This window comes from Tenrec ecaudatus, chromosome 17 (genome assembly GCF_050624435.1).
Source record: "Tenrec ecaudatus isolate mTenEca1 chromosome 17, mTenEca1.hap1, whole genome shotgun sequence".
NCBI classification, from domain to species: Eukaryota; Metazoa; Chordata; class Mammalia; order Afrosoricida; family Tenrecidae; genus Tenrec; species Tenrec ecaudatus.
In genome coordinates, this window is record NC_134546.1 from 15,784,176 (window position 1) to 15,809,851 (window position 25,676).

The window sequence follows — 25,676 nt, forward strand, 5'->3', positions numbered from 1 at the left end:
GTATAGCAGTCTCCATCAAGGGCACACTCAGACTGGCTCTAATGGAGACTGCCCCTCTCTGGGCTAGTCCGAGAGTTGGGAATAATCTACTTTCTGAAGTACTAAACCTGAGGCCAATGCTGTTCGCATCCCTGGTCAGAAGGAATTGGATGGAGGCTTAACCCACATGAGGACTCTGCAAAGGATGTCGGGCTTTCACTGCTATCCATTGCTTTCTGAAAATGCGGTGCTCAGAAATGTTAAGGTCTCCTATGAACGAAAAACCCAAACTCACTTCATCAAATGGATTCTGACTCATAGTGACCCTACAGGTCAGGGTAGAACTGCCCCTGTGGGTTCCAGAGGCTGTAACTCTGACCGGGTAGAAAGCCGCATCTTTCTCCCTCCGAGCAGCTGGTGGTTTTACACTTGCGGTGGTTGTGTGCTGCGCTGGTAACTCCAAGGTCGTCCGTTCTAAACCACCAGTCACTCCAAGGGAGAGAGACAGGGCTTTGTACTCTGCAAAGAGTTACGGGCATTTCTACCCTGTCCGATCAGGTCGGTACGTGTCAAGTCGGCTTGCACTCCTGGGCAGGGAGTGTGCTTTGTGTTTGGCAGCAGCTTCACAAACCCAGATGCTGCTCCCTCTGCCACAGACTCCTGCCTGGTCTCTGTGGGATCTTCCTGAGGGAAGGAGCATGTCTTTCCTAGGAGGAAGAGATCCGCTTCGTGTCTTAATTCATTCACGACATGGGATGAGTCACTCCAATAAGATTTCATTATTTCACACTTACTTCTTGGAATCCCCATGCTGGGGGTTGGGAACAGGGGCCAGTTGCAATTTCTCTAGGAGATTGGCTAACCACTGTGTTCTGCCAGTGGTTTTGATGCATTGTGTCTCTCGACCGAATTCTTCAAAGTTCCCATTATATGTATTCTCTGTGTCCAGGTTCAGCACAGTATGCTCCATAGAAAGAGGTCCCCAAGCGAATGCTCTTTTCCACGGTTCTCTCAAACCCATCTCACTGCCATCAAGTCAATTCTCACTCACAGCGACCCTATAGAACAGGGTGGAACCGTCCCTGTGGGATTGCAAGGCTGTAACCCTGTGTGGGGAGAAGGCCTCATCTTTCTCCTGCAGAATGGCTGATGGTTTCCAACTGCTGACCTAGCATACAAGTTCACTACATCCCAGGGTTCCCTAGATCTCTCAAAAGAGAGAGAAAAAAACTGTCTCTGAAAAGAAGCTTCCCTGCTGATAAACCAATTACTCAGACGTTCCTTTAGAGTTCAGCTATTTATTGTTGGCTCGCAGAAGTAGCGTGACTGCCAATAGATTATCAATAGCCACCAAGCATGTTTCCTGTGCGCTTCCTAGGAAACCACTGACTCCCAGGAGCCCTCGGCTGAGATAGAATCATCTCTGCAGCTCTCTAAGTTAGAACTGCAGGGACCCACGGTGCGGAAAAGCATCGGCTCCCTGACGCTAGCAATGCCCAGCGTTTTGACAGAAGTTCTTTCCAGTGTGTTTACCTCACTTCTAGGAGAAATGTTACATGCTGCCACTTACCAGAGTCCCGAGCTACTAATATAAGCCAGTCTCGATTGTGTGCTTCCTAAGGATGCCACATGGCACACAGCATCTCGTGGCAAACACACAGCAACCCAGGGCGACAGGTAGCAAGCATCATTACCGTCACTTAGAGGAGAGGCCGTTGTGGGATGGCTACATCAAGTGACGCAGCGAGCCCCTATTTCGTTTCCCAGGGCTGGGAACTGCTTATAAGAATTGAAATGTATTCTCTCATAGTTCTTGAAGTTGAGTCTAGCAGTTCTAGGCTTCTCCAAAGGCTCTAAAGGGTGGGTCTTTCTTGTTTTGTCAGGTGTAACCATAGGGCCTTGCCACCTGGGCATCGCCACTGGGTTGCCCGAGTGTTCAGGTGGCATGCCAATGGACTCCCAGCAAAAGAATCAGATGAGCAATGAGGAACGTGCCCTGGCCTCAAAAGGCACACACTGTCATCTCTGCAGTGTGTTTTTACACTTGACCTCAGCCAACAGGATGAGAAGTCATCCACAGTATATTTTTAAAATTACATACTCACTGGCATTCAGTTGATTCTGACTCAAATACGCCCTAACAAAAGACTCTTCACGGGAGTGGAAAGTCTCACCTTTCTCCCGTGGAGTGGCTGCTGACTTAGAACTGCTGAACTTGAATTTGTCAGCGATCCAATATGGTGACCCACTTTCATGAATTATGGGCTGGAGCTATCCAAGAGCATGAAACCAGGAGGTGAGAAGCAACAGGGATCATCCCAGAGGGAAGCTTCTGCAGTGTTTGCCGAGTCTCTAAGACTAATCTAACCACAGAAGAATTGTTTCCAAGACCTGACAACGGAATTGTCTAATGGGACCTTCTGTGACACCAGGATCCCATAGGACACACTTTGGCGGAAAGCTGCAGCGATCGGGTCCCATCGGGGAATCAAGATCTTGGAGGATGAGGAGATGTGTGCCCCGAGGAGCATCCTGGGAAATGGCATACATGGGCACACAGGAGCGTGCCAGCACGCAGAAGGCTGGGACCTGGGGCTCTGCGTCTCTACCGTCTTGGACATAAAGATACAGCCCGGGAATGCTCTGCCAGTCCTCAGATGTTCTGTACGCCTGTAAAAGCTGTGTACTCCTTTGACCCAAGTCAGAGAGAGAAGTTGTAAGTTCACATGCTGAAAATAATAATAATAAACTAGAGTGGCTATCACAGAATCTCTAAACCATGGGATGGAGAAGATCCCTAAGATCCAGCTGTTCCCTGCCCCAGCAGCTCACGGGCACCATCCTGTGGGGGCTGCGGGGGCTTGCTGGGCTCCAACAGCCTCTTTTGGGATCTGCACTGAGACCTATGTAAGGTCCTGGGCGGTTCAGGTCACAAAGGCCCCGTTCTTCCCCGAGTTCTTTTTCACCACGGCCGGGTTTGCCAACGGTCCCAGCCTGCAGTCCAAGCCCGGGCATGGGAGGACATGGGCTCTCATCAAATGCTTACCAGGGAACCCTATACACAGAGGCAGCTGGGGGTACTGTGGGGGTGGGGGTGGTCGGAGGAGAAGCCCGGGGCCTCGGAAGGAAGAGGAGATGGAGAAGGTAAAGGAAAGCCCGAGAGACAAAAGGAAGGCGCGAGCAGCCCCGCGCAGCGCCCGCATCCGGGACGGGGCATGGACGACTGCAAACCCCAGCCTGCGAGCCCCTCCCGCCGGAGCCCCCACCCCCTGCTGCGAGCGCCACGGCCTGCTTCCCCGCGTTTGGCCGCCAGGCGTCACTCTCCGGTCCGTCCTTCCCCCAAAAATAAGAAACGGGGCGGGGTGGGGGGGCAGATGGGAGGGCGAAAAGGGAAAGCACTCCCCCAAGCAAGAACAATTTGAAAACCCACCCCATAAAATTTAAAAAACTGGGACAAAGAGCCGTCGGGACGCAACTGCTTCCATTGCAAAACCTCCGCGCAGCCTCTGCTCCCGGGCGGAGTAGCAGCCCCTTTAAAAAAAAAAAAAAAAGAAGAAAGAAAAAGCGGAGTCCAGTATTTGGGATTCTTGAAAGCTGAAACCCAGAGACGGAGTGGGAGCGGAAACGAGCAGGAAAACCTTGAACTCCTCCAGACGATCGCTCGCCTCGCGGGGACTTTGGAGCGCGCCAGGGGGCCCTCGGATGGCGCGAGCCTGAGGGTGCTGGGCGAGTTCGCGGAGCGAGTGTGGGCAGGCCGCCGAGCCGCCACCCTCCCCGGGCTGCGGGTCATGGCCACCGCGGAGCAGGGAGCGCGCGCGCTGGGCTTCAAGTGTCTCTCGCTGGCCGCCTTCGTGCTGCTCTGCGCCGGGCAAGGGGGACGCCGCGAGGACGGGGGTCCAGCCTGCTACGGGGGCTTCGACCTGTACTTCATTCTGGACAAGTAAGTGCCTCGAGTCGTTCCGCTCGCGTCGGAGCGGCGGGTGCCTTCTCCCCGCCGGGGGATGGGGGTCGGGCTGGGGCGTGAGATGATTTTGGGACTGGCGCGCTTCCCAAGGGACCCAGAGGGACCCAGGCGCCTCCGCCCGCGGGGGAGATGGCTTTGGCCCCAGCGCTGCGCCTTTGTTGGCACCGCGCTTCTCCATCCCGCCCTTCCCCTCCGTTCCAAGCCCGCTGGGGAGGCGTCGCAGCATTGGGGCGGGGGGGGGGGGGCAAGGGAGGGAGATGGGGAACAAACTTCTTTTCTGTGACCGAGAAGTGGCGGGGCAGGCTATGGACTCCCTGCCGTTCTGTGAACCCTTCCCATTGGCTTTAGAAACGTTGGCGAGGAAGATTAGCGTTTTCGGGTAGTTCCAAAGTTAAGAGGCATGGCCTTGAAAAAGTCAGCCCGAGCCTTTTAAGAACGCTGACGCACAGTGCATCGCCTTTGTTCCTTATAACATAGAAGAAACCGCGCTGGATTCTGTTCCCAGTAACAGAATCCTGCAAGACGGCAGCGCAGTGGCTAAGGCAGGGATCCTCAGCCTCAGTGCTTTGGGAGTCAATTTGCTGGGGGTGGCGGTGGGGAGGGGGGTCCCCCTGTGCTACCCCCCTGTGCATTGGAGGAAGTTCACCAGCATCCCCAGCCGCTCCCCACTAGATTGCAGTACAACACACAGGGACTCCCAGGGCTGATAAACAAAAGTCCCATGTTGTTGTTAGGTGCTTGTGAGCCGGTTCCAACCCATGGCGACCCAGCAGAAGGAAACCTGCCGGGTCCTGTGGCAGCCTCACCATTGTTCCTATGTTCGAGCCTATTGTTGCAGCCCCTGAGTCAGTCCATCTTGTTGAGGTCCCTCCTCTTTTTCACTGTCTGTAGTCTTAGGCAAATGCCCCTAAGGACAACGCTCCCCCTCCCCTCTCCTCCCTGGGGTACTAGTCACTGCCACCACCTCAATCCCGATTCATGGTGGGTGGGTGAGTTTATAGGACAGAGCAGGAGGGCCTCTGTGGGTTTCTGAGGCTGTCATTCTTTGCAGGGACAGAAAGGCTCATCTTTCTCCCAGGGAGCTCTAGCCAGTGCCCTTGAAAGGCTACAGCCCAACCAGTAACCACTAGGCCACCGGGCTCCCTGGAGAACCTCTTGGCATTTAGACTGCTAGGCTGCCCGGAGGTGCCGGGCCCTGGTTTCCTCAGGCATGAGTAAAGTTTAAGACTTTGCTGCGCTACAGCCAATTCGACACTCTCCCCGTCCCCAATGGATTTGCCAAAAGAAGCATCCTGCTAGCTCTCAAAACCCAGCGTCCACAAGCTGAAGTTCCCCACATTGGATCGGTGGTCCCAGTGCTAGGAGCTGCTCTTGTGGCCACCACCGGCGGGAAGATGGATTTCACAGACTGGAAAGTATTTGGGAGTTGGAAAGAAGAACCCTGCAAATGAAGCTGGCCAACTCGACACCAAATGTGCTTAGCAGTTGCCTCTGGAGTTTGATTTTTTCCGTACAGGCCGTTTTGAACTGCAGCGGATGGTGGTGCAAAGTGAGGTCTCTTTTGTGCAGATTTATGAGAAGGTGGAGACTGGAAACAGAGTCCAAAGCTGAGAGATGGAATGCGTTTTGTTATTTCTAGCCTGTGAGCACCAGCTCGCAGATCCCCCTGCCCCTGATCAATCATGCGTTTGACAAGGCCAGTTCAGAAGGAGAGATGGGGCGGCTGGAGAAAACCCAGCAGAAGCAGCACACGCTGGGGTGCTCCTCGGTACTGGAGAGATGATGTTCTTGCCAAGTGAATGTCTACATTTAATCAAATTTTGAAGTCTGGGGAGAAAAATCTTTGGGGGATAGGGGGATTTATAACAGAATTAGTTCTGGTGTACCTCTGAGAGCATGAACAGAATTTTTAAAAAGAGCTAAGGCAATTTTTGGAAATGAATAATGAAGAAATGCTCATGCCCCAAGTACCAGTGGCTGTCAAGTTGACCCTGTCACATGGTGACCCTCCCTCTGTGTGTCAGAGCAGAGCTGTGTGCCGTAGGGTTTTCAATGGCTGGCCATTTCAGAAGTTGACTGCCAGGTCTTTCTTCCTATGCACCGCCCCATGAACTTTGACCTCCAACCTTTCCCTCAACAGTAGAGGGCATTAACCCTTGGCACGACTCACTGAGTCCCAGGGCAAGGTAGTTAACACTGGATCGTAAAGACCAAAGGATGCCTGGATAGACTAGAACACCTAGAAATGGACCTGCGTATATGTAAGAGTTTGGTGGCATTTCCAATGAGTGGAGAACAAGTGAATTGTTTTCTTAAATGGTTCTTGCACAAGTGTTTGGCAATTTGGGGAAATAAAAGGGTTAACTTGATTCTTTAGAACCACCCACCCAAATAAATTCCTGAAGGGCTGAAAATATAGAAGTGCGAATGTAATTATGAAAGTATTAGGAGGCAATTTAGAGGCATATTGCTGTAACCTTCCATTGGAAGCATTTAAAAATGAGACAGTAGGAAGATGTTTTAACATGTCGAAATCCTGCATATCCACCAGTGGAAAACTGCCACTGACAAAATGCAAAGATAAATAAGGTATAAAAACCTTTGCTTCAAAGGGCATTATCTAAAGCTCGATCTTAATCAGTAATATTAAGATTATATAAGGAGCAATAAAAAAGACCATCTCCATAGAAAACAGGCTTCTCCGAACTCTCTGCCAACAAGTCCATTCTGACGCACAGGGATCTGTCAGGGCAGGGCAGAACTCCCCCTGTGGGTTTCCCATTGTCACTCTTTACTGGAGTAAAAAGCCTCTGCTTTCTCCCAGGGAGCAGCTTGTGGTTTCTAACTACTGACCTGATGGTGATCAGGCCTACACTTAACTGCTCTACCACCGGGCTCCTCACGTAAATAATACGCTAAAGAAAAACTATGTATGACTGAGAATGAAAACAAAAAAAATCCAAGTTCCCACACTAGCAACCAGAGGAACAAAAACAATCAAAAGAGATATTCGTTTTATGAGGGGCAAAGATTGGAAAGAATTACAATATTCACTGTTGGCCAGCAGGTGGGAGGTGGGCACTGTCTCTGTTTACTAAGAACAGTGTCAATGGCTTCAGTCGGCCTAGGCTTGCCCTGCCTAGTAGAACATCTGCAGGTTGGAAATCTTTATCCGATTTGCGCTGTCCACTCTGGCTGCTAGCCGCCTGAGGCTAGTGAGCCCTTGAAACGTGGCTAGCGTGATTGAGGAAGTGAACTTTAATTCCTTCAAAAGAGTAGACACAGCTCTTCTAACAAAATGTGCTGCACTCGATCTGACAACTCCACACTGAGGTAAAACACCAAGGGTGGGCAACAGAATAGCAAGGGGAACAGAACAAGGAAGTCTCCAGGGAATACCAAAAACAGACTTTGGGGCCAGGGCATGGCGCCCCATCAGACTTGACTGGAAAACACTCCTAAAGGTCAACACATAGACCTTGAGCTATTTACAAGATTTTTTCCTTTTCTTTTTATCATTGGTCTTTGTTGTTGTTTGGTTTGATTTGGTTGCTTACTTGTGTTCTGACTTGTTGTTTTGTGCATATTGTTATCTCTGTAGGTCTATCTAGATAAGATAGGCAGCATAAACAATCCGGAGGAGAAAACAACAGGACAATGCCAGTTCCAGGGGGACATGGGAGAGGGAGAGGCTGAGGAAAGGAAGTGGATGTTAACAAACCCAGGGACAAGGGAACAACAAGTGATCCAAAATTGATGGCGAGGAGGGTGTAGGAGGCCTGGTAGGGCTTGATCAAGGGCAATGTAACCGAGAGGAATTACTGAAACCCAAATGAAGGTTGAACATGATAGTGGGAGAAGAGGAAAGTAAAAGAAAATAGAGGAAAGAACTAGGAGGTAAAGGGCATTTATAGAGGTCTAAATACAGGCATGTCCATATGTAAATATATTTATATATGAGGATGGGGAAACAATTCTATGTGCATATATTTATAGGTCTAGTATCAAGGTAGTAGATGGACATTGGGCCTCTACTCAAGTACTCCCTTAATGCAAGAACACATTGTTCTATTAAACTGGCATTCCATGATGCTCACCTTCCTAACATGATCATCAAAGACAAAGCCAGTGCATAAGCAAATGTAAAGAAAGCTGATGGTGCCCGGCTACCAAAAGATATAGTGTCTGGGGTCTTAAAGACTTGAAGATAAAGAAGCGGCCATCTAGCTCAGAAACAACAAAGCCCACATGGAAGAAGGACACCAGCCTGTGTGATCATGAGGTGTCAATAGCATCAGGTATCAGGCATCAAAGAACAAAAATCATATCATTGTTAATGAGGGGGTGGGTGGAGTGAGTGCGGAGAAGGCAACTGGATATCCCCTTATAGAAGGGTTGCGGGGAGGAGATGAGCCAGGCAGGATGCAGTATAGCACCGATAAAGCATACAACTTTCCTTTAGTTCTTTAATGCTTCCTCCTCCAGACTATCATGACCCCAATTCTACCTTACAAATTTGGCTAGACCAGAGCATGTACAAGGGTACAGATAATAGCTGGAAATACAGGGAATCCAGGACAGCTAAATCCCTTTTGTACCAATACTGAGAGAAGCCATACCGGGAGGGCTAGAGGAAGGTGGGGGAAGAAAGAGGGAACTGATTACAATGATCTACCTATAATCCTATCCGAGGGGGATGGGCAATAGAAAAGTGGGTGAAGGGAGACATCGGTCAGTATAAGACATGAAAAAATAATAATAATGTATAAATTATCAAGGGTTCATGAGGGAGGGAGGGAGGGGGAAATGAGAAGCTGATACCAAAGGCTCAAGTAGAAAGAAAATTTTCTGAAAATGATGATGGCAACAAATGTATAAATGTGCTTGACACAATGGATGTATGTATGGATTGTGATAAGAGTTGTATGGGCCCCAATAACACGATTTAAAAATAAATAAACACAAAAAACGTGCTGCTAGTTGACCAAAGTGATTTGAAATTTGGAACCTTATCAGAAACAACCACATTCTTCTCCCTGGTGAGGAAAACCACCTCAAGTCTTATACGTTTGTGGACTACATTATGCCAGTTGACCTTGGTGTCCCCAGAGACGATGGTTCTGACTTCCCCAAGCCCAGGAGATCATTCCCTCAAGGTGTTTGTCTAACAAGTGTTCATAACTTTGTCCCCTGTATACTTTTTCTAAATGCTTTATTCATTTCTGTGGCGGCATGTGGCTAGTGACTATCCTATTGAATTGTGCAGACCAGAGGGTCATTTGCCCACTTTATCAAGTGCTTTTGAAAATGTGCACGTCTCCTTTCCATGGAGCAGTTTCATGGCCGTACTCCTTCCCTGCCGTCAAGTTGGTTCTGGCTCATAGCAACCCGAGAGAGCTGCCCATAGAACTGCCGCTGTGGGTTTCCGAGGCTGTAACTCTTTACAGAAGTAGAATGTCTCATCTGTCTGCCAAGGAGCAGCTGGTGGTTTTGAACTGCTGGCCTTGTGGTTGGTGAGCAGCCTGATGTGAAGCCCACTACGTTCGCTACCAGGGCTCTTGTTTCATGTCACAAAGAAAAAGAATACAAGATCATCACAAAGGAGCAAGCAAATATATATATACACATATGTGTATATATATATCATATATACTTATTTATGGTAGTGCTATTTATAATAAGAAGACAAAAATGACTAGAGTGTCCAGCAGCAGAGAATTAATTAGTACTTAATATACATATTATGCATAGCATTAATATGCATATTATGCATGATTCTAAGATATCTTAAGAGGAATGTTTAGTGGTCACCATATACTTGTAATACCTCTCTGAATCTCCCCATTTTTAAAAATAATAAAACGAATATCTGTTACTGTGTTGGGCTAGATTGTCTAGGGAAACAAAACCAGAGACACGCATAAAAAAGAAACGTATAAAAAAGAGCTTTATATCAAAGAGTCATTGTATATCAAGAAAACATCCCAGGGCAGACAAAATCCTCAGGAAGAGTAGTGGGAGAAACGAGATCATGAGGGTAGGGAGGTGGTGGGGGCAGGCGGGGGAAGGGGCAGAAATGGGGAGCTCATCACAATGGTAGATATATAGCCCACCCCCCAGGGGAAAGAATAACAGAAATGTGAGTGGAGGGAGACAACAGACAGTGTCAGACACCAAATAACAACAATACTATATATTTGATCAGAGGTGGTGAGTAGTGGAGGGAGGGGGGAAAAGAGGAGCTGATACCAAGGGCTCAAGTAGAATATGTTTTGGAAATGTTGATGGTGACACGTGTACAAGTGTGCTTAATATGATTGAATGATGGACTGTCATAAGATTTGTAAGAGCCCCGCAATAAAATGATTAATTAGAAAAAAAAAGAAGAAAAAAGCAACCCAGCCTAGTTCAACTTAAGTCCATGGGCCAGCAGCTAGCCGGGGGGGGGGGGGGGGGGGCGGGGGGGGGGGGTGGAGCACTCTTCAGATGCAAGTAGCTGTAGGTCAACGATACAGAAAAGTGACGTGGGATGCAGGGAGATAATGCACCATTGACTGTGGGCTCATGGTTGCAAGGGTACTGTAAGGACAGCAGTGCGGTAGGTAGCTCCCGGGTTTGGGCAGCCCACATGGGGCCACCCCTGGAGACAGAGGCCCAGTAAAGAGGAAGGCAAAGGGCCAGTGGGAGGAAGGGAATCTCTTAGAGAAAGCCCACACCCCCAAGGAGGCCCCATCAGGCTGTGACCTCATTGGTAGGTTGGGGCTCCACCCCTGCACTTTCACACAGGGTCAAGTTGACATAAAACCCAACTGGCCCAATTGCTTCTCAAATGATCACACAATAATGGTACTTTTGAGTTTAGAATCATCTGGTCAAGAATGTTGGGAAGAGCTCCAATCAGTGGGCTGAGTTCCAAGCTCGTCGCTCTGGTTGCAGGTGCTGCCCTGTGTTGTCCCGTTCCTATGCATCCTCATACTGCGGGTCAAGGAGACGCGCCCCGTCGGGTCTCCTAGGCTGGCATGGGGACAGCAGCAGACTGCAGGGTATTTTCTCTCTCAGAGCCCCGGCTGGGCCTGAACCATCAACTTTCCAAGTAGCAGCAGAGTGCTTAACCATTGTGCCACCAAGGTTCCTAATTACCGAGAGTGTTGCTTCTTCAATGTTCCACCTGAGAATCCACTTCTGCTTGCACCGGTGATGCTCTGCCGTACAACGGGGTCCACACATTCCCCAGGAAGAAATGGAGGGAGAGCTTTAGAAACACCTACCTTTGCATTTGGGTGGGCTCTTCTGACTTCCTACGAGTGTCCCATTCATTGCTTTATGAGGAATAGATTTGTGCTGATTTAAACATTTTTAAATGGTGCTAGAACTTGCTAGGATGAGGTGCCCACTTCCAGCTTCTGCCTTGCCGCAGGTTGGTCAATGTATTTGCAGAGCCGGAGCATGGGCAAAAGGCAGCGACGGCCCACAGGCCCTGGGATGGTCCCTCAAGACCATGCACTTCTGTCCTAGAAAGAAGCAATCAGACAGTGTCCCGAGCACCCAACTACTGCAGAGGGAAAGCACCCTGACTTGTGTTCTACCTTGGGCTTCTCACAGCCTCAGGCCGACAAGACACTGCCCACAGGGGAGTGACTCCATTCGTTGGCCCCTCCCTCCCTCTGCCCATTCCTTCAACTCCCTTTTGCCCGGTGACTGGCTCTCTTCTTTTCCATGTCATTAAATCTCAGCTCATTTCAGTTTAAGTAGGATGCATCTTGGGCCTGGAGGGAGCCCAGATTAACATATAAGGGAACGCCATGGTTTCTGCACCAGGAGCAAAGACTTCTTAATGATAACCCAGAACACCACAGTAACACAATAGGGCATGATTAGTGGCTCTGGTAGACTGGGCTGCACCAGCTTTGCACTGATGGAATTTCATGTTCATTTAAACATGCTTTTCTGGTTATCGCCAGGAAAAGTAGATTGCTGGGAATTCAATCAAGGATTGGAAAAGTCAGATTTGCCAGGCAAGGAAAGTCAGAGGGACAAAGAAAAGGAGCAGCTAGCAGCCTCTTTTAAGTCTCCCAGGGGATCTTCTAAGATTCATGGACCAACCCATGGACAGGACCTGGGAGGCCGCTCTTCTTCCTCCCGTGACCCTTCCTTTGGTTTTTACCATATATATATTTATGGATCACTTCCTGGTCTCTTTTGGGAGAGCTGTTGATCAGTTCCCAGGATCCCTAGTGGCACTGTTGGATAAGCATTGTGCTGCTAACTGAAAGGTGGGCTCTTCAAACCCACCAGCCACTCCTTGAGAGAAAAACGAGGCTGTCTCCTCTTGTAAAGATTGACAGCCGTGGAAAGGATATATGGTTTCTCTGAGGCAGAATTGACTTGATGGCAGTGAGTTTGGCTTGTTTCTTAGGTATCGATCCCTTAGGACCCCGGAAGGCACAAACAGCTTGCAAGATTAGGTCATGTGCGTATCTCAGGTGGCTAATCTTAATGCTGTGTTCTTCTCTACATAGTCCAGCCTCTCTGAGTATTGATTCAGCATCCCGATGGAATGAGTCCGGCGAAAAAATACAACCCTGAAGCACATCTTTCCTGATTTAAAACCATGGAGTCTCCCCTTGTTCTGTTCACACAACTGCCTCTTGAGCTACGTGGAGGTGACACGTGAGCACGGCGAAGTGTTTTGGCATGCCCTTTAAAATATTGCTATCCGTAGCTTGTTATGCCTTTCCTTGCATGTGATATTAATGATATTGCTAGATGATTTACGCACTCTGTTGGGTCCCCTTTCTTTGGAATGGGCACACATATGTATCTGTTCAGCAGGTATCTGTCTTCCACATTTCTTGGCATGAATGAAGGAATGCTTCCAGTGCTGCGTCGACGTGTTGAAACATTTCAATTCCTGGAGCCCTGTTTTTCGCTAATGCGCTCAGTGCAGTTTGGACGTCTTCCTTCATTGCCATCGGTTCTTGATCATATTTTACCTCTTGAAATGGTTGAGTGACAACTAATATTTTTGGGTACGGTCACCGTACACTCCTTCTGTGTTCTTCTGATGCTTCCTGCATCGTTCCGTAATTGGCCCACGCAATCTTTCAATGTTGCAGCTCAAAGCTGGCTTTTTTTTTTTTTCCCTGCAGCTCTTTCACTTTCCGACATGCTGAGCATGCGCTTTCTTTTTGGTTTTTGAGGCAGTCACCTGATCTAGTGTCAGTTTAAGGATTCCAAGTGTAGGGGTGGAGTCTAGGCTGTCAATCTGGAGATAGCCAATGAGACTTCTGTGAGGGCATGGCCTTTTCCTGAGAATTCTGGGAAATCGTACTTCCTCCTTGGAGGCAGAAGACACCTCTTTTTCCCTCCACCACTCCCTGGGAGACATTGCAGGAGACACATGGAACTACCCTCGTGCCCTGAGCCGGACAAGCCACATGGATGTAAGCAGACCTCTGAAGCCGGAGAAGCCACAGAGAGTCCCCTGCCAGCGCTGACATGCTTACAACGCCACTGGACCCAAAGACCTACCCACTGGCTTGTGCTCATCCTGCATTTGGCTTCATTGCATGTGTTTCATGAGTGAAGAGGACTTTATAGATTGGTATTGGACATATGCTAATATCAGACATGGCCTTGGACTGGACTGGGTTGGGATGTTTTCTCAATGTTCAATTGCTCTTGTATATAAACCTCTCCCTTATACACATATGTGTGTCTATGAATTTGTTTCTCAGATCCACCCGAACTAATGCAGTTTTCTAACTCCATAATTTACTTTATTCTAATATTTCTTCTTGAGCTGCCTTTTGAAATTTTCTGCTCCATTCTTTGACGTCATCTTCCACTCACTTTAATGAGCTTTTGCGTTCTTCATGTATGATGTCATCCGAAAGCTCATCAGGTTTTCTGTCATTAATGTTCAATGCATCACATCTGGTTTTGAGATGGTCTCAAAATTCAGGTGGGATCTACTAATGATGGTTATGGTTTGACTCTCGTGGACTTGTTCTAACTTTCTTCAGCTTCAACTTGAACTTACAGACGGACAACTGAAGACCTGTTCCTCTGGCCTGGTTTTAACTGCTGATAATTGGGCTTATGCCTTGGCTCTTCCCATGGGTCGTTGGTTTGCTTGCTGTGTATTCCTTCTGAAGAAGTCCATGTGTACACTTACCTTTTTGTTTCTGCCATGTGATCTCCACTTTCATTTTCCATGACCAAGGCCATATTTTCCAACTGCTGTTTCTTCCTCTTTGTTTCCAGTTTGTGCATGCCAGTCGCCAATACTTATCCATGCACCTTGATTGCATGTTTGATCAAGTTCCGACTGAAGATGTTGGTAGAATGCTTAACTTTTTTCATTACCGGATCTAGATGGTGGTGGGTAAATCTGAGCAAAGTGGTAGTGACGGAATTTCCTTGTGTGCACATAGAAATAACCCTAACACAGACAGCATTGTGCTTAAAGATAAGTCTTAACAATGAATGTGGCACCATTCCTCGTGAATCTGCCATTCTGCTCATAGTAAACCCTACGATCATCTGATTCAAAGCGGGCAGCACCTGCCCAGGCCATCTACTGCCATCAAAGAGGCTTTCCTGGCATTCGACTGGGACTCCCACTACAAGATGTAGCACTGCCCGGCTATGAAAATACCTTCTGGTTTCCAACTACCAATTGAGGAAGCTTCGAAATCGGGACTGGTGGACGTCTCTCACACCCCCTTCCCACTATCTCAAAGGCAAAATATCCCCCAAACAATCTTGTTTGCGATCAAAGCAAGAACAACCGTCCTGAATTTGCAAGAAATTTGTTAAGCTTTTACTCAACCAGCAGATTAAGCGGCCTGTCCAAACACCGCGGATTAGATCATGAAGGCAACTGGGACTTGTCTGCTCCTGACTCCCAGCCCAGCCTGCCAAGCTCGTCACGTTCCCCTGGGTCATAATGAGAAGCACATGGCCACACCAGGGGACAATGATGGGTGCATTCCAGGACTGCAAAGTCCTGCCTCCTGCTTTCAGTAAATGATGGTGTGACCCGGGCAAGGAAGGTCACTTAACTGAGGAGCGGCTGCTCAGTGGTTAAGTCAGCCATGGTGTCTGAACACTTCAGTGACACCAACCCCCTGCAGAGACCTGAGTGGGTTAACCGATGGAGGAGAACCGAGGCTCCCAGGACAGCTGATCGGGAGTCTCTCCAATGGCCAACAGATTAAAAGCACTATGTTCCCATTGACTTGGACCGGGTTCGAATAGGACATTCAGCTTTGCAGATGCATTAAAACATATGCATGTGGCTGGTTTCAAAAATACTTTGGAAGAGATGCTAGCACAATTAACTTACAAAATTGGCTCAACACAAGGGAAATAAGGCATTCGTTAGAAAGCACCTTGAACACATTATAGTTATAACTGTAGAAGTCTCGGGGGGAGGGGGCGGGGGAGACGTTTCTCAGGGGCCAGGAATGTCTTCTTAAATCCATTTGGATTTTTATACTTCTTTACTGATATCAATTCCATGGTTGGTTTTAACTGGCCTTTCCAATTAGGTTCTCACTTTGCCCAGAGAGCCCATCAGACCAGGGGCTACAAATTGGAAGGTTTGGCCTGAGTCAAAATATAAAAATAAATAAGACACACATGTTCTGCTTTGTTTTGTGTTTCTGTCGCAGTCAGCCAAGCAATTATGTCCACTTCCCTTAGCTGTGGAGACCTGGTCAAGCTCAGCGTCAAGCTGAGAATAGAATCCAGGGACGCAGGAGGGCGACACCTATGCTAAGATAACCTGTCATTATCTCCACATGCTAGAGGACTCCCAGCGGTCCAGCCCCAAAGGCTGGCTTCCTTTTGGGGAGACACGGCTTCCACAGAAATGCAAACGGGTTTTACTTCATGCTCCTTTGGGAGATGTGTCTATTTTTGATGTGTGGACAGGAGACTAGATCTCCTCTCTGCTAGGACAAAGGACAAAGAAAGTGTTTGGCTGTGTCCTGACAGGTGTCTTCGACATTGCAGGTTCTCAGACATACCGAAAAAGTCATCCAATTTCTTTAATTGGGCTGAGCCAAAGTTTTCGCTCTCGGGGCATCAATGCCTCCTGGATTCTGATGGCAAGTGTGTGCCCCATTACCAAACACCAGTTGCTGTCAAGTTCATTCTAATTCTTGGTGACCCCATAGGTCTCAGAGCAGAACTGTGCTTCGGAAGATTATTCAATGGCTAATTTTTAAAAATAGGTCACATGCCTATCTTCTGAGGTGCCTCGTGGGAGGGGGATGTTCGAACCACCAGCCATTCAGCAGCTGAACCTGCGAACCAGTCACACTCCTCACGGACTCACATGGAGAACACGATGCCTCTTACAAGTGCTGGCCTGGCTGGGCCCCGCAAGGAATGCAAACGAAGCATGAAGCTGTCCCAGAATGGTTGCTTTTGAAGCTGAAGGACATTAGAAGGATGCCAGAGAACAACGCTGCAGGTGGGGGCTAAGGACGGGCCCGGCTGAGTTCATCTTACTTGGGTCAGTAAGAAGAAGTTGTAAGTACCATAAACTGAGCACTGACTTGGATGGATCCTGCCGCTCACTGTGTAAAGGACTTTGTGTGTATCATCTCATCTAGTCATCACCAGCACCAGCTCTGGATTTTTCTATCAGTAGGAACCAGTAGCTGGAGCAGGACACCGTGCTTGGGAAAGAAGAGGAAAAAGAGGAAGAGGGAGAGAGAGACTGGCACTGAGGCGGTAACAGTGGCCTCAAACGTAACAACATTGAGGATGGTATTTCCTTCTGTTGGACATGGGGTCTTTGGAGCCAAAGCCACATGCCTAATAACAAGATGGTAGTTCTAGCTTGTGTTTTGTTTTGTTTTAATAAACTGCCCCACTGTGTTCCATAAGGACTGTACCAGTTTGCATTCCCCTCCGGCCATGGATATAAACATTTCAGTTGCTTCATATCTTTGTCAACATTAGTTATAGTCTAGGTTTTGTTGTTGTTTTTAATCTTTGACATCCTGAGAGAGGGAAATAGTATAGTTGTGATTCTGATTGGTATCTGAGATAGTTAAGGTTTTTGTGCCAATAAACACACGTGGGATGAATGGGAGGGCAGAATAATAAATGGCTCAGTGAGCCTTGCCTTCCTAGTCCTCAGGTCTCTTGCTCTCTGAGGGTTGGACCAGGGTGCAGCTGCCTTAGCCAGTTCCCTGCTTCAGCTGGCAAGCCTCACTTTTTGTGAGATAATCCCTGAGGAGAAGCCACATGGACTTACCCTGATGCAGCCCTGGGTGCTGGTGAAACTACATGGAGACCCCTGACACCACTGAGATGCTTACAACACCACTGGATTCAAAGACTTTCTACCCACTGGCCTGTGATCCTCCTGCATTCAGCATCGTGTTTTGTGAGTTTGAGGAGGACTCTGTAGATTGATGTTACATATCTGAGCTAAGTCAGACTTATGGGCTTGGACTGAACTGGGATGCTTTCTAAATGTACACTTACCCTAGATAAAATATGATTGTGTTATTGTTGCTGTTACCTTGTGGAAGTTTCATGTACATATTGGTTATTAGAATATTACTGGATATATGGTTTTCAAAGATACTCTCCCAGTCAGTAGTTTATCTCTTCACTTTTCCTAGTGAAGTCTTTTGATGAACAAAAAGGTTTTCATTTGTATGAGGTCTCATTGTTTTCTTTGGCTTTTTATGTCTTTGTGATTGTATTTAATAATGCATTAGATAAAGCTGGGCGCAGCAATGTTGCCCGTATATTTTCTGGTTTGGTTTGCACATTTAGGTTCTTAATCTAACTTTGAATTTGGTTGGTTTTTGGGGTTTTTTTGGGGGGGGGACATGGTGGGAGGAATAGATTCTGCTTCATTTTTCTTCCTCCAGAAACCGAGTTTTCTTTTTTCCTCATTGAATAGACGTAGCATCCTTCTCAGAAACCATCCAGCCATAATGTATGAGTTTATTTCTGGACTCTCAATTTTATTCTTTGGGTGTATGTTTCTGGTGTTACACTAGATCCTGGATGTTTGATTGTGGTCGCTGTAGAATATGTTTGAAAATTAGAATTGAACCCTCTTACTTTGCTCTTCTCTGTCAACAGGTAAGTGGAGGATTGGTGTTTCAATGTCTGTAAAAAAGGCTGTTAATTGCTTCATCTTCTATTTTCACAAGTGTAAGCATTTGAATGTGAAATAATACAGGCATCTTGATTCTTTACTATCTCACGGCCATCGAGTCGAGTCCGACTCATGGAGACCCTGTTGGACATGGCAGCACTGACAAGTTTCCGAGATCATAGCGCTTTCTGGGACTAGAAAGCTTCATCTTCCTCCCAGAGTGGCAAGGGACACTGCTAATCTTGTGGATCACGGCCCGGTACATAACCACGATTCCCCCAGGGCCCAGACTCGAATTGGTCACCTAAGAAGGACTGATTACGTGTTAAATTTTATTATTAAACATTAGCGAATGTAGAATCGTAAGTACAGTGCCTATGGCTTAGCACGTACTTGATAAATGTCAAGTGCTGTGATTGTGAATCTTTATAGCGTCTAAAGGACCCGCCCAGTAGGCATGCATGGTCTGTGGCAGAACAAATGCATGACTGGACCTAGAAATAGATTCAGCAGACTGAGAGCTGAGAAAAAGGACATCCTGTTTGATCAGAAAGAAAGGCACTGATGACATTTGGAAGTGCTGTTTAGGGACATCAGAAGGACAGAAACGAAAATGGAACCTGCCTGGGGGCTTCTTGAAAGGTGAGCAAGTAAACGCATTTTTGGTTGGACTTTTATAAAGGAAGCTGAGCACACACAGCCAGCTGCTCCCTCACCTCCTTCCTCCACTCTCATCTAAAACTGTCTCCCCTACCTCCCCCTACGAGAGTCATAATGAGGTGTCTGGGGACAACCTGAACTGGGCCCGGATACTTAGGATGAGTGATACATTCAAAAGTGTAAGGAATTCTAGTGGAAACAGAGCCCCTGGACGAAGTTTGAAGGACATGAGCCAGGGCCTATCCATGTTGCTGTTAAGGTCTAAATCTACACAGAGGAAGAATCTGGAAATGGGCATGAAAGTCACCAGGGGGACACGAGAGTCTCCTTGGAGCCCTGCTGCTCCTGCACATGAATAGGCAGATGCAGTCATCCAGTAGTCACAGGGGATCCTAAGTCACAAATGAGAAAACCTGTCTTCTCGACAAGAATTCTGTCCAAAGTTGATGTGCCTTCCGATAGAAGGGCTTCCAGAGAATTGGAAAAGCCCTGTCTTTGATTAGGTGAAACTTCTCTGATGCAATAGAGATGGGAAATGAGGCCAGACACGGTAGAGTGCGAACCAGCCAAACCTTAGAGCTAGAATGGCTGCAAAGCAAGCAAGCAAACAAACATTGGAAGATGAAACTGCTTTGTAGAAAACGGCCTTAATCCATGCTTCCACCTCCATCACCAGTGGAGCTGTAGTGGGATAACGTCTCTGTTAAGACCCCATTCTGTTTCCCCAGATGAGGAGTTGGCAAGCATAAAAACTCAAAACCAGATGCCAAGGGCTCAAGTAGGAAAAATATGCATTGAAGATGATGATGGCAACATATGAACAAGTGCGCTTTACACAGTGGATGAATGTGTGGATTGTGATAAAACATGTAAGATCCCCCCCCAAAGTATTTAATAATAATAATAAAACCCTTCAAAGCCACACTTACTGCCTCAAGTGCATACCGACTCATAGTGACCCTGTAGGAACAGGGCACAGTTGCCCCAATGAGTGTCCCAGACTTTAACTGTCTATGGGAGTAGAAAGCCCTGGCCTTCTCCTGGTGGATTTGTACCACTGACCTTATAAATTGCACTGTTTGTGTTAGGCAAAGTTCTCTAGAGATGTGTATAAGAGGATAGGTTTATGCCACGAGAAGGAATGTAACAGCTAATTAGTCCACACAACTGTACAGAGGGCTCAGTTCAACTCACTTCTGTGGAACAGTTAATATACTGGTGGTCCTTCAACTCAAGTGGGATGCTCTGTCCAAGGTCAAGGAAGCAAACAGCAGAGTCCTCCTCCAGGCAAGGCAGGCAGAGTCTGCCCATGGGCAGCAAACAGCTGGGTGGGTCACCAACAGTCAGTAGCTCGGGAGTTTAGCGAAGCAGACCCGGATGGGATATTGAACGCAAACAATGCAAGGCGACAGGATCCACCAGCCTCGTGGCCAAGTGATGTATGTACTGGCAGCGGGGTGAAGCAGGTTTTGAAGGAGCCTCAAGCTCTAGCTACATGATCCACAGGTTGCCTTGGCCCACAGGTAGTGTAGCCCACAGGTAGAGGCAGAAAACTAGCTAAAACAGCAGCACGCTCCAGCATGCCTCTTATCACCAGAGAGCAAGAGAGAAAGGGGCAGGCCTTGCAGAGCCATTTATCTCGATGCCTTCCAATTAAACTGTGACCTGATTAATACCACATCTTCCTATTGACCAGGTTGACACAATAAACCAATCACAAAGACCCAAGGAAGATATACAAGTTAGAAGAAAACATATTTTACTAACAAAGCTCTGCAGCATTACATGAGGAAGAATTTTCTTAGATAAAATCCATGACCTAAAATGTTCTATGTGGCCAAGATATCATTTACATGTGAAGAAAATAGAAAGACATTTTCAGATAGACACAGATTTTGTAGGGGACGGGAATAGGAATAATGTACTTTAGGAGATTAATCAAAAGGTGAGACAAAGTTTTAAAATGCTTTATAATAATTGTATTCAAACGTCAACGTGTCCTTTGAAGCTATTTAAGTAAACAAATACTTCTAATTGGCATTTTTAATAAAAGTTTCGAGATGGCATCAACAAACATCATCAGTCTTCCATGAAAAAGTAATAACTGAATACAAGAGTTTTTGTAGAGAAATGCTATCTTTATGAAAGTTGAATTCCCTTGAAAGCAATGGCCACTACATGGAATGTTGCAAGAATTATATTCAATTCATTTAAAGATCAGTTTGTGAAACTTTCCCTAAAATTCAAGCGGAAGAAATATAGAGATTAAAAGTATCAGGTGGTAGAGAAACAATACAAAGGAACTGGGCATTCAATACAGATAGGTAAGGAATTCTTTGGATATAAACAAATTCTTGAGAGAATGAGTCGCCGTGCCTTGGGGATCAGGACCATAGTCTTGGGGACTGCAAGGCTTACTTGCATGGCATAGTTCACAAAGAGACTGTTTCACATCCTACATTTGTGAGTAGTGACGAGGTCTTGAAGGCTTGTGAGGAGCCACCTAAGATTCAGTCATTAAGAACAGTGATGAAAATCATGGGAAAATATAGAGTCAGCTAGTCCAGTGGACTAATGGACCACACAAACATCAGACCTCAAAACCAGAAGAACTAGATGGTGCCCAGGTACCACTACCAACTGCCCTTAGAAGGATTATGTTAGAAAATCCTGGCAAAAATGGGGGGAAATGCAGACAAAGGTCAAAATCATAAAAGACTAGCCCTACTGGTAGGAAAGAGACAGATGGGACCCCCACCCCCCGCTCCACTTCTGAGACTCTATAGCCTGTAGTCACCCTTCAGCTATGGACCTAAACCCACCCCTGTGGTCAAATCATCAGCCGTTTAGGACCCAAGAGCCTCAAGGACACGGTTCATTAGGTTAGGAAGGATGGAGGATTGGAAAAGGGAGACACCATGAAGAAGTGAGGGTGCGTTGAAGGGATGACAATGGACGGGTTGAAACAACGTGTGTGAGTTGTTGAAGGTAGCACGATGATCTGCTCTGTCAACCTCCACTCCATTCACAACAGAAGATTTTAAAAAAGAATTCGGGGAAGAAGCAGATATTTGCAAGAGGTAATTATTTCAGAGCTGCAGAGAGATTGGAGTCTTTAGATTGAGAGGATTTACCAAGTATCACCTCTGATTAATTTGCAAAGGATCTGCAACTTTGACCATCTTCTTAAAATCCAAGAATGAGTAGAAAATTAAGTCAAGTTCATGAATTATTATTCACTTCCTCCATCACATCTGAACTCTAAATATCCAGAGAGATGACTTTAGATTCTGCTGAGATAACTTTTTTGTTGTTTAATCCTCTGAGATCAGAAATAAAGAAGGAGCTTTGATGGCAGAGTGAGTTAGATGTGGGGCTGCTAATCTCAAGGTCAGGAGGGTGAATCCACCAGTTGCTCCACAGGAGGAAAAGGAGGCTGTCTGCTCCCATAAACATTTACAGCCTAGGAAACCCAGAGGGGCAGTTCTATGCTCTGTCCTGTAGGGTTGCTATGCCTTGTACATCTGATGGCAGTGGGTGGTGAAGGTCAAATTAAAGTGTGGGTTATCTGAAAATGGAGGATTTCCCATAAAAGAAAACAAAAACCCAAACCAGGATTCACATTAACATTAGTTTTTAATTCTCAACACTAAATGCTCCCCAAATACCCCAATAATTATAGTCTTAAGTAAAAGTAAAATGTGTTTCTTAGAACCCAGGTTTTCTCAGGTTCTTAAAATCTGGGTTTATCTTAACATTCACAATTTCTCAAAAATACAAAATGCACCACCCACATGTCCACATCATAACTTGAAGATATTGACATGAAAATGAAAAGGTATTTGAAATAATTATGAGAGAAATAAATCCGGGTGTAAGAGAAATAGACCTTAGGAATGCCATCAGAGAAGGTTAATACATCATAATGTTATTGTCAAAATTATGTAGCAAAATTCTCAAAAGTGCAAATGAAAAATGTAAACGAATAAAATTAAATTTAAATTCCAGATGATGTAAATGAAACCCGAGATGTAAGAGGACCCGTTGGATGCTATTTCCTTAGTGATAGTTACAGAGAAACAGGATTTTAAATATTACCTAAAAGGTAAAGCATTTAAGGAAATAATTATAATCGTGTTAAACGGGATTATGCGTACTACGTTCACACGGATCGGAAAAGGTCTCTGTAGCCCTCAGACTTCCTCTCCTCTTCCACAAAAGTCCACGTGTAAGAGCGAGTGGCTCTGAATTTTGAACATCAGTGGTAATAGTAGTTCGATGTGGTGATTAAACAACAACCAAAAAATACTCATGGGAAAATGCTCAGTCTTGTAGATTTTGCCCCGAGCCCATAGACTCTGAGGGGAATTGGAGAGGATTCATTTACACTTGGGAGAAGATTCTTTTGTCTTGGTCCAGTTGATTGCATGGACAATTCATCAAATCTTAAATTTAAAAAATTAGGAAAAGTCAGAGCTTTTCCCAAGTCACTTTTTTCTTGGGTGAGGTATCATTTTTACCAAAGATAACAAAGCTCCCAACCAATCTTGGCATAAAAACTCTAAACTCTGAATTAGATATCATTAAAACAAAGCAAAAAGTATGGTAGAGGAATAGTACACCAAGACCAGGTAGGCTTTAATCTAGCAAGACACGTGCTTCAGTATTTAGGAGATGTTTTAAGATAATTCCCACTTATTTTGATCGCAGAATATAAATGTATTATCATCTCAGCAGAATCTGAAAAGATGCCTCTCTGAATACTTAAAGAGTTCAAAGGCTACAGAGGCCCTGAATCTTAATGAATTGGGTTGATTTAATAAGTGTATTTTAAACACTGTACCCCACAGAGAATAAGCTTGCCTTTCAAATGTCCATGAAATATGTATTAGGTCACAAAGATGCCTCAATAGATATCCCAAGGCACGATTTTTCAGCCCACAATCTCAGCAATAAATAACAGAAATGAATAACAAATGCACAGCAACACTTCAGCTACCAGAGGGAAATATAGATTTTTTATATCGTCTTGTTCTGGGGAAGGCAAGACAGGGAGGAGCGAAATCAATGAAAACGGAAAGAAAATGCCCGTCTTGCAGAGGTTGGCAAATGTGCCCGTTGAGTCAAAATTTGGTAGGAACATGGCCTTGTTCATTCGTCCAGCTATCGCCAAGCACCGCGGCAGCGTCGAGCAGTTCCCACAGAAACTACCGTATTTACTTGTGTGTAAGCCGAGTTTTTCAGCACATTTTTAAATGCAGTTTTGTAGTACAATTAGGTGCCTCAGCTGATATTCAGGTCGGCTTATAGTTGAGTATCTAAAAGATTTATACCCGAAGGGCCTAAAAGATTTACTCTCTGGTCCTTCAGAGAAAATGTTTGCTGCTCTTTGTGCCTCAATAAAAAGTGGACAAAGAATGTTGGTACAAGGCTTGCACGTAGAAGGGCCCCACACTTAGTTTATTACCCAGTGGACACTGTCCCTAAATTCTGAATAATTTTTTAACCTGAGGCTCTGCATTTTATTTTGCATTGAACCCGGCCAGTTAGTGTGGCGTGCCCTGATTGATTCTCAGTACTTTTAAATGGGAGAAAATCAAATGCACATTAAGTGTTCGGTGGGGGGAGGGATTCTGTGTCTTTTCATTATGGTGAGGCTTCATTCCGATTGCTGTGGACACAGAGGAAGCCAGTTGGTAAAGTGAGAGACGCCAAAACCAAACTCACTGCCGCCGAGTCAGTGCTGACTTGCAATGACCCCAGGGGACAGAGTAGACTGTCCCTGTTGATTTCCAAGGCTATGACTCGTCACGGGAGTAGAAAGCCTCATCTTTCTCCTGAGGGGCCGCGGCACCAGGCCTCCATTTCACAAAGGAAGAAGCTGCCCTGGGAGAAAGGGAAACATTACGGTCAAAGTCCCACTAGTACACGGGAGAGTGTGAGTCTGAACCAAGCCAGCTGCCAAGGTCATGCTCAGAACTACAGCGCTCACTGGCTTCAAGAGTCTTTGGGGCCGATAGTTCTTGGAGACAGAGGCTTAGACTTTTTTTCTTTAATAAACTTTAAGCCAGGTAAGTCCACCTTTAGGAATTAAAGGAATACAACAACCACAAGTTAAGAAATAAGAGTCTGTATACTCAGATATATGTATATAATCTATGAATTGTGTGTGTGGATGGATAGATAGATCGATCGATAGATAGATAGATAGATAGATAGATAGATAGATAGATAGATAGATAGACAGATGAATTCCAATCTGTAAAGATGCTTTCTTCATCCCTTGAGAGGCCCTGCCTACTTCACACAGGTGTGTTGGGGTGAGGGGAGGGGAGGACAGAACTTGCTTCCAAGTTGAAAATTTAAACACCTACAGAATATGCCTATTGGCTTTTGCCTGCCCCACCACCCCCCCAACCAGTGCGTCTCTTGTATATGAGTCTCTGTGCTTGAGGGAGGCTGACTCTGCCCTTGGGGCATGCGAGTGCGGGGACCTCAGACCCACACAGTGCCCTCTGACTTTCCTGGCAGCCACAGAAAAGTCGCGGATCTGGTCATGGTCACTTAGCTGGCATTCCCAATTCTCCTTGGTCGCTTTGGCTAGTGGACCAGGATCTCTAACTCATGGGGGTCCCTCTGGAGCCCTATTATCATCAGCTCAGGCCTGTCCAGGCCAACTACCTGGTATCCAACTGGCCAGCAAGATGAACCTCCAGGCTGGCCCACTGGCTCTCAACTGTGAGGGCTAACTGTTGACTGTTGTATAGCTGATATGGACCACTGTGTAGGGTGGTGGCTTCCCTGAGACCCAAACATGAATCTCCCTCGTTTGGCATTTCTGGGCGAGCTATTCATCTCCCACTGCTGCACCCCTCCCTCATGTCATTATCCCCAGGAATCAGAGAGGAGGTCTGTGCCTTCCCTAGCCCTCTGTCC

The 25,676-nt window shown here is 46.5% G+C and overlaps 1 protein-coding gene across 3 annotated transcripts in view; it reads left to right on the top strand.

The window, feature by feature from the left end:
* Nucleotides 1–3,630: 3,630 nt before the first annotated feature.
* The window catches only part of ANTXR1 (ANTXR cell adhesion molecule 1), a 258,758-nt gene continuing 236,712 nt past the window's right edge, over nucleotides 3,631–25,676 (top strand). For all 3 annotated transcript variants that reach the window (XM_075535944.1, XM_075535946.1, XM_075535945.1), the window contains exon 1: nucleotides 3,631–3,919. In XM_075535944.1, the coding sequence (XP_075392059.1) occupies nucleotides 3,768–3,919 (152 nt within the window). In that variant the 5' untranslated portion in view covers nucleotides 3,631–3,767. The remainder of the gene's footprint in view (nucleotides 3,920–25,676) is intronic.